The 10,087-nt window shown below is 34.8% G+C and overlaps 1 protein-coding gene across 3 annotated transcripts in view; it reads right to left on the bottom strand.

Moving 5' to 3' along the window:
• Positions 1-843: 843 nt before the first annotated feature.
• Positions 844-10,087, bottom strand: part of TXNDC16 (thioredoxin domain containing 16) — a 115,805-nt gene continuing 106,561 nt past the window's right edge. For all 3 annotated transcript variants that reach the window (XM_033851147.2, XM_073800462.1, XM_073800461.1), the window contains one exon: positions 844-5,745. In XM_033851147.2, coding sequence (XP_033707038.1) covers positions 5,477-5,745 — 269 coding nt within the window. In that variant the 3' untranslated portion in view covers positions 844-5,476. The remainder of the gene's footprint in view (positions 5,746-10,087) is intronic.

The following is a 10,087-nucleotide window of genomic DNA, read 5'->3' as shown; positions in this document are numbered from 1 at the left end:
CTATTACCAAAGATAGATACTTATTGATCTTTGAATTTAATGTTCTGCTTATACATGCTTAGTTTTTAAAAGAAGCATAAGCTTGGGTAATAAACTCTAGGAATTCTGAAAAATGGTTCATGGAATATTTCATCACAAGGGCTGGAAACAATGGACCAAGGATGTTTACGTTCCAGCATAGGTGAGTCAGGAGGGGGTAAAAGAATCTGACTCATGATGAATGAGATGTTATACAGAATGTACATATGCACAGGCCACCAACTCTTATAGAGAATCAGGGAGATATATAGGAAAATTACAACCACTTAGGGGTAGAGAGAGGGCTTTTGAAGGTCTTAAAAATGGACAGGAGGATGTGGTAGAAACACCTGAAAAGGAAACAAAGGCTAGGTAGAAGAACAGAAAGTGGAGTCTTGAGGATTCATAGATTTTCTATTTCTTTGTTGTTTTTTTCCCTCTCTACATTCACTCTCCCTTTTTCTAATAAACAGAATCTAGATTTCTCTTGTGAGGTTCACCTCTTCTGTATTGTGAAAGTCTGGTTAGGGCTGACATTTAAAGTGCCTAGTGTTCACCTAGCCAACATTCCCAGGACTCCGAGTCATGAAAGACAGAAAAACAGCTGGAACTGATCCATTACTGAACTGTTAGTTCCTGCTACATAGATCCCAAAACAGCTTTGGTTCCTAGCTTTTCAAAGCATAGCTTCACTCTGTGATTTACCCAATATTCTCATTTTGCTTAAGTTAACCAAAGTTGAATTTCTGTTGCTTGCAACCAAAGAACTTCAACTGATACAGGGAAAGTGGTCCAATAGAGGGCATGATAGAGGCCAAAAGAAGCTTTTAAAGGTAGCCTGAAATCCAGATACTTTATTTAAAATTATTGAAAGAACACATATTAATAACTGTCAAAATTGCTGGCTATGGTACGATGACTAATTGATTTCATGTTTTTACATGCTTGTAGTTAATGGTTAGGCTGACGATGTTTTATTACTAAGAACTATAGAGTTCACTCTCATATCTCCCAAGTAAGAAATAAAAACAACTGAGAACTGAAATAATACACATTACATGCTCTAAGAAAAACATCTAGGAAGGAGTGCTGGGAGGAGCAATAATCTATGTTACAATGAAATATACAGTTGACCCTTGAACAATATATAAGGGAATCATTATATAACATATAACAGTATATTATATATATATTATATATATATATCTTACTCTGCATCCTTTTTAGGGTTATTTCATTACTTTTTGAAAATATTATAAAAGTAAATTTACCATTTTGCCACGGACTAGTTTAACACAGGGTTATTCAACCTTGGCACTATTGATATTTGGGCAGGATAATTCTTTGTTGGGGGGCAGGGGAGCTGTCCAATGCATTGTAGGGTGTTTACTAGCATCCCTGGCCTCTAATAACCCCATTATATGCCAGTAACACCCCTATAATGCCAATCAAAAATGTCTCTTGAGAATGGACTTGAGGACCTGGGGAGGGGGAAGGGTAAGCTGGGACGAAGTGAGAGAGTGGCATAGACATATACACACTACCAAATGGAAAATAGATAGCTAGTGGGAAGCAGTTGCATAGCACAGGGAGATCAGCTCAGTGCTTTGTGTTACCTAGAGGGGTGGGATAGGGAGGGTGGGAGAGAGATGCAAGAGGGAGGAGATATGGGATATATGTATATGTACAGCTGATTCACTTTGTTATACAGCAGAAATGAATACACCATTGTACAGCAGTTATACTCCAATAAAGATGTTAAAATAAATAAACTAAATTAAAAAATGTCTCTTGACATTGCCAAATGTCCTCTGGGGGCGGAGGGGAGAGGGCAAAATTTTTCCCTGATTAAGAAACACTGTTTTTTAACATCATGACTACAATAAGACAAATATAACTGCCAGCTCTATGATTCCATTGTGGAATCAATTGTGATTAAACTAGAGTTACATTCATCTTTTAGTTTAAAATGTATTGTGGCTAGAACTAAGTAAATTATGCCAGTTATTGTTTAGAGCTGAGCTGTCTAATACCATAGTCACCAGCCACATGTGGCTAACAAGCACTTGAAATGTAGCTACTCTGAAGTGAGATGTGTAGCAATTGTAAAATATGCACTGGATTTTGAAGACTTGATATGAAAAAAAGAATGTAAAATAATTATCATTTTTATGTTAACTGAACAATTTTGGATATACTTACTGGGTGAAATATATTAAAATTAATTTTACCTGCTCAGTTCTACTTTTTTAATGGGGCTACAGAAAATTCTAAATTACATGAAATGGTGCATTATATTTCTATTGGACCTCACTGGTCTAGAAACTTGAAATGATTTAGTATTGTTTTTTAAAAATTATTTAATTATTAACAAACTTTATTTTTTAGAGCAAGTTTAGATTTCCAGCAAAACTGAGCAGAAAGTACAGAGAGTTCCCATATAATCCTTGCCTTCCACATGTCCAGTCTCTGACACTGAGTTTTTAATCATGAATTGGTGCTGAATTTTGTGAAATATTTTTTCCTGCATCTATTCACATGTTCATGATTTTTCTCTTTTAGATGGTTGATGTGATGTGTTACATTAATTGATTTTCAAATGTTGATGCATCCTTGCCTACAAAGGATAAATCCCACTTGGTCATGGTACATAATTTTTTTTGTATATTGTTGGATTCAATTTGTTGACTATTTTTGCATCTATGTTCATGGCCCATTGTTGATCTATAGTTTTCTTGTACTTTGACTGGTTTTGATATTAGAGTAATGCTGGCCTCATAGAATGAGTTTAGAAGTATTTTATTGGCTTCTATCTTTTGGAATAAATTGCAAAGAATTGGTATAATTTGTTCTTTAAATGTTGGATAAAATTCCCCACTGAACACATCTGGGCATGGTGCTTTCTGTTTTAAAAGGTTATTAATGATTGATTCAACTTCTTTAATAGCTGTAGGCCTATTCAGATGGTCTACTTCTTCTTGTGTGAGTTTTGGCAGATTGTCTTTAAAGGAATTGGTCCATTTCATCTAGGTAATCAAATTTGTGGACAGAGAGCTGTTCATAGTGTTCCTTTAATATACTATTATAATCCATAGGATCTGTAGTGATGTTTCCTCTTTCATTTTTGGTATTAGTAACTTGTATCTTTTTTTTAAACTTTATTGGAATATAATTGCTTTACAATGGTGTTAGTTTCTGCTTAATAACAAAGTGAATCAGCTATGCATATACATATATCCCCATATATGCATATGCTCCCATATCTCTTCCCTCTTGCATCTCCCTCCCTCCCACCCTCCCTATCCCACCCCTCTAGGTGGTCACAAAGCACCGAGCTGATTTCCCTGTGCTATGCAGCTGCTTCCCACTAGCTAGCGATTTTACGTTTGGTAGTGTATATATGTCCATGCCACTCTCTCACTTTGTCCCAGCTTACCCTTCCCTCTCCCCGTATCCTCAAGTCCATTCTCTAGTAGGTCTGTGTCTTTATTCCCATCTTCCCCTAGATTCTTCATGACCGTTTTGTTGTTGTTTTTTTTAGATTCCATATATATGTGTTAGCATACGATACTTGTTTTTCTCTTTCTGACTTACTTCACTCTGTATAACAGACTCTAGGTCCATCTACCTCACTACAAATAACTCAATTTCGTTTCTTTTTATGGCTGGGTGATATTCCATTGTATATATGTGTCACATCTTCTTTATCCATTCATCTGTCGATGGACACTTAGGCTGCTTCCATGTCCTGACTATTGTAAATAGAGCTGCAATGAACATTTTGGTACATGACTCTTTTTGAATTATGGTTTTCTCAGGGGATATGCCCAGTAGTGGGATTCCTGGGTTGTATGGTAGTTCTATTTTTAGTTTTTTAAGGAACCTCTATACTGTTCTCCATAGTGGCTGCATCAATTTACATTCCCACCAACAGTGCAAGAGTGTTCCCTTTTCTCCATATCCTCTCCAGCATTTACTGTTTCTAGATTTTTTGATGAGGGCCATTCTGACCGGTGTGAGATGATATCTCATTGTAGTTTTGATTTGCATTTCTCTAATGATTAATCATGTTGAGCATTCTTTCATGTGTTTCTTGGCAATCTGTATACCTTCTTTGGAGAAATGTCTATTTAGGTCTTATGCCCATTTTTGGATTGGGTCGTTTTTTTGATATTGAGCTGCTTGTAAATTTTGGAGATCAATCCTTTGTCAGTTGCTTCATTTGCAACTATTTTCTCCCATTCTGAGGGTTGTCTTTTCGTCTTGTTTATGGTTTCCTTTGCTGTGCAAAAGCTCTGACGTTTCATTAGGTCCCATCTGTTTATTTTTGTTTTTATTTCCATTTCTCTAGGAGGTGGGTCAAAAGGGATTGTGCTGTGATTTATGTCATAGAGTGTTCTGCCTATGTTTTCCTCTAAGAGTTTTATAGTGTCTGGCCTTACATTTAGGTCTTTAATCTACTTTGAGTTTATTTTTTGTGTATGGTGTTAGGGAGTGTTCTAATTTCATTCTTTTACATGTAGCTGTCCAGTTTTCCTAGCACCACTTATCGAAGAGGCTGTCTTTTCTCCATTGTATATTCTTGCCTTCTTTATCAAAAATAAGGTAACCATATGTGTGTGGGTTTATCTCTGGGCTTTCTATCAGTTCCATTAGTCTACATTTCTGTTTTTGTGCCAGTACGATACTGTCTTGATTAATGTAGCTTTGTAGAATAGTCTGCAGTCAGGGAACCTGATTCCTCCAGCTCCATTTTTCTTTTTAAGATTGCTTCGGTTATTCAGGGTCTTTTGTGTTTCCATACAAATTGTGAAAAATTTTTTTCTAGTTCTGTGAAAAATGCCATTGGTAGTTTGATAGGGATTGCATTGAATCTGTAGATTGCTTTGGGTAGTAGAGTCACTTTCACAATGTTGATTCTTCCAATCCAAGAACATGGTATATCTCTCCATCTATTTGTATCATCTTTAATTTCTTTCATCAGTGTCTTATAATTTTCTGCATACAGGTCTTTTGTCTCTATAGATAGGTTTATTCCTAGATATTTTATTCTTTTTGTTGCAGTGGTACCTGGGAGTGTTTTCTTAATTTCACTTTCAGATTTTTCATCATTAGTGTATAGGAATGCAAGAGATTTCTGTGCATTAACTTTGTATCCTGCTACTTTACCAAATTCGTTGATTAGCTCTAGTAGTTTTCTGGTAGCATCTTTAGGATTCTCTATGTACAGTATCATGTCATCTGCAAACAGTGACAGCTTTACTTCTTCTTTTCCGATTTGGATTCCTTTTATTTCTTTTTCTTGTCTGATTGCTGTGGCTAAAAGTTCCAAAACTATGTTGAATAATGGTGAGATAGTATTACTTTTTAGTGAAATAAATTCTTAAGTCTATCAAATAAGCCAAAAAGACTTCAGAAAGCTTTCCACAGCCCTATGAAATTAGCTGACTTTTGAGCATCATAATTCTTTATTATCATGCCTGAATTGTTTTTTGGCTTCTTCAAACCAATTACTTCTATTCCAATGCTTTTTTCTCAGTGTTCCAGTAGGTTCATTTCTGATTGCTGATTTATCTTCAGGCTGTTCTTTGTCATTTTCCTGCACATCAGTTTCTTTTATACACTCAGGAACTTTCCTAGTAGGATGCTGTGATGTTGCAGCATCCATCATACTTAGAAAATCATAAGCAGGCAGAGGAGGTTTCCATTTCTGAGCAGGTAAAATTTCTGGAAGAAAGACAGAATCAAGGTTTAAAGATGAACAGATATAAAATCTCATCACATGAATATACTAGAAAATGTTTTATTTTGCAAAATATATTTGTAGGAGTAAAGGTCTTATCAGTTTTCCTTATCTGAGCAAAGCTATATTTTATTATCATCATTATCTAAGAAGCTTGATACATTTGTCACTATTAGACATTTTTCATATATTACATTTACAAGCTATTCTATTTTAAATAAAGATAAGTATTAATAGGAAAAACACAAAAGGTCCATAATCTCACTGCCTGTTAACCCTTGTTGAGGTTTTAAAAAATAGCAATATGTGTAATGAGATTACACACAGCCAGGGACAAGTTAAAATGAAGAAGTCTCTTGCTTCCCTCACTATCCCTGTCTTTATCCCAAAGAACTATAACTATGAAACATTTCAGGAAAAAAATTTGGAACATACATAGAGATTTATTATTTAGACAAGTATTTCCTTACATTTTAAAGCATTTTCTGTTTTGGAAGATTTGATTAACATCCTTTGCACATACTTGATGAAAAAAAGTACATTTTATAAAAATAATTATAGGCAAGAAATCATTTAAAATTGCTATGGAATCAACTACTATAAACAGACAGTGATTGGAATCACGGCAGTGAATCTTAACATTATTTTAAAACATTGGTCATTAAAAAAAGAAAATGAATTTACGCTGACAACATATATATGAGATAAACTAGCTTTTCTCCATTTAGAAAACAGATTTCACACAATTTCAGAGTTTAGTTGGCTATTTGAAATACTATTTGAGAAATAAACTATATATAAGGAAATGTGTAAAGTAAACATTTAAAAAATAAATTCCAGTGAAAGAATCTATGCACTGGTACATGAAAAGAAAGTAATGCTCAAAAATAAAAACTTTAGCATCTCTCATAAATCAAATAAAAGCTTAGGACATTTTAAGAAACTTTAATTTCCTAGAGTAGATTAAAGCACAAACGAAAATCTGCATCAATATATATGTATATCTATACTCTACTTATTGATATATGATTTCTTCACTCAGACTCAATTATATGAAATCCATGGTACATCAGCAGGGTATTAAATTTAGGCTACCCTTGTAATTGATGTTTCAAATTACAGTGTTGTCAGGTTAGCAGACTCAAAAGTGACAAACAGATAAAATAGTTTCTTGAATATAATGACTAGGTAAGAAGTAAGAATAACTATACTTTGCAATATGCAGATAAAGCATCTTTAAGTCCAATTTAAAGCACAGCAAAGATTTAGCAGTATTTATTTTTTAAGGTAAACACTGCAGCCTAGTGGTCTGAGATGATGACAAAATGCCCGAAACTGGACATCCTAATTCTGCTAATTATTTCCTGAAGGAACTCTATAAAGATCTTAATGTTTTCAGTTACAAATAAAACTGTATTCTCATCACATATGGTCAATAAAGACATTATTATCAAATTAGTAATGATAATAATAATAATCGCCAACACTGATTGAGGCTTTACTATATATCAGGCATTATGTAGTTAATCCTTACAACCCTATGAGGAAAGTACAATTATTATCCCAGTTTATAGGTGAGAAAACCAAGGCCTAGAAAGGTCAGAGAACTTGACCAAAATTAAGTGTAAGTCTCAAGTAAGAATAGCCAGTGGTGACAATTTCACAGGAATTAAGATGTGCAGCAAGCAAGGTGAGGCAGGGACTGGTGGCACCACGTTACAGATTCAGGCTATTCTAAGAGTGGCTGCAACATCCCTTGTCTCAGATCTGTCTCCCAAGGTGTGGTGAGAGCAGGTCCTGGCAGCACAGAAGACAAGTCCCAATACAGAAAAGTCCTGCATGGACTTTTGCTTCTTTCCTATTCCCAGAGGCTGCAGGAATAACTTCAGATCAGGAGCAGTGATACAAAGAAGTAATGGAAACCAGAGGTATTAACATAATTGCAATGGAAGAAATACCAGTCTCTCAGGAAACTCAGAAGAATAATTCTGATTCTTTCCTCTAGTAATGGTTTGAGTTGAGGAATCAAAGCCCCCAAGGATGCTCCTTGTAGGAAAGGATCTTTACATGAAGAATAATAACACTTTAGGTTTTACACTTGAAAACGTATGACTTCGCATACTTAATTTTGATTTTTAAAATAACTGTGACGTAGTCAGAGTAGGAACTATTAGTCTCCTTTTATAGTTGTAAAGGAGGGAACAAAGAAAAAACTTGCCTAAAACCACAGTTAGTAATCAAGGAGGCTGGGTCAGAAGCTCAGGTTTCTGTGTCTTTGAACATCACACGACCTTTTTTAAAGCAATTCAGTTGGAGAGGTACTCTGGCCCGACTTACATATAATCCTATCTGACTTAGAGTCCCCGAGGCCTCTGTGTCACAGCAACTGCAAAATGACAACACTCAACTGCTTCTATAAAATAGCAATGCAGATAGAGAAGGGAACATAGACTATCTGAAGAGCTCAAGAGCTACAACCGAAAGGACCCCTATGTTGTGTGGCTAGAATGAAGAAGCCAACATTGAGTGATAACAACCATAGAAAGGCTTCTTTCAGATTATGGAAGACAAAATAGTCAATTTAATTACTTTTTTACATATCCTAGGAAAATGTTAAAACTAATAAATTATCTCAGAAAATTAAGACTTAAAAATATATACATCTAAAAGGACCCAGAAAAGCCAAAATAATCCTGCAGATGAAGAACAGAGTTGGAGGATGTAAATTTCCCAATTTAAAACCTGTTACAAAGATGCTGTATTCAAGAGAGTGGGGCAACTGCCATATGCTATCTGTGTACATAATAGAAAAACATGTACATGAATGTTCATAGCAGCATTATTCATAATAGCAAAAAGTGGAGACAATGCAAATGTCCATCAACTGCTGAATGGAGAAACAAAATGGGGTATATCCATCCAATAGAATATTATTCATCCATAGAAAGGAATGAACTACTGATTCATGCTATAACATGGATGGTCCTTGAAAGCCTACGCTAAGGGAAAGAAGCCAGACCCAAAAGGCCTCATGTTGTATGATTCCATTTATACGAAATGTCCAGATTAGGCAAATCCATAAAGATGGAAGGTACATGAGTGGTTGTCAGGGAATGAAGGGAGGGGAGAATGGGGAGTGAGTGCTAATGGGTATAGGGTTTCTTTTTGCAGTGATGAAAATGCTTTAAAACTCAGTAGTGGTGATGGTCGCACAGCCACGTGAATATACCAAAAAACCCATCAAATTGTATACTTTAAAAGGGTGCATTTTACGGTATGTGAATTACATTTCAATATACAAATACCTTTTATAGACTATTTAGACACAATAATTTAGTTAAAACTGCCTAACTTAACAGAAATGAAGTAGATAGACCTCCTGGGAAGAACAGGTATGCTGCAATGATTGGCACTTAAAACAAATAAATTCAAGAATCTGATTAAATATACATAAATATACATAATGACAGACTCACACAATGCATGCTGGCTGAGAGACAGTGTAACACTGAATTGGAGTTTATATACCAGAACTGTGTGTATATAAATATATAAAACTGTGTGTGTGTGTGTGTGTGTGTGTGTATATATATATATATATATATATTCACAGTGTGTATACATATATATTCACACACACACCCTTATTTCAGAACTCGGTCATGAACAGTGTCAAAATGTTATTATAATATAGTTCATTTGGTTTTCAATAACAAAATCCTCAGAAGTACCTTAGGAAACTTTTCATTACATCAAATTTCACACTATTTCCTCAACAGACTAATGATCTAGATGATTACATGTTAACTAATTTAAATTATATCAACAGGCCTGTTGTTGTCACAATTGTATATAAACTAACATACACATCTATACCACAGGTATAAATCCAGATAGGTTTTAGAAAAATAGGGAGTATGGCATGTCGTAAGCCAGCATTATAAATTCTGGGTCAAGATCTATTTTCTTGTGGTTCAAAATTCTGGCTCTGGAGTACAACAGAGCCATGTTGAAATCCAAGCTTCCTCATTTACTGGTTAATTACGACTTTGAACTAGTTACTTAACTCTTCTACAGGTAATGATAGTTCCTATGACTCTTGTGAGAATAAATGAGATAATGCATGTGAATCACGTAGCTTTGAGCCAGACACCTACTGAGCATTCAATAAATGTTAGCTATTATTATTAAATTTCATATGACACTTATTTTCTGTGGGTAGTAATGCCTACCATATAGGAGACTGTCCCATGGACAATGCTATCAGCGTATTAATATTTAGAATACTTACAAACATTACAATTCAACTCATTCTAGCATCCATGA

The sequence above is a fragment of the Tursiops truncatus genome, chromosome 2 (assembly GCF_011762595.2).
Source record: "Tursiops truncatus isolate mTurTru1 chromosome 2, mTurTru1.mat.Y, whole genome shotgun sequence".
In the NCBI taxonomy this organism is placed as follows: domain Eukaryota; kingdom Metazoa; phylum Chordata; class Mammalia; order Artiodactyla; family Delphinidae; genus Tursiops; species Tursiops truncatus.
This window is presented reverse-complemented; position numbering and strand designations above follow the sequence as displayed.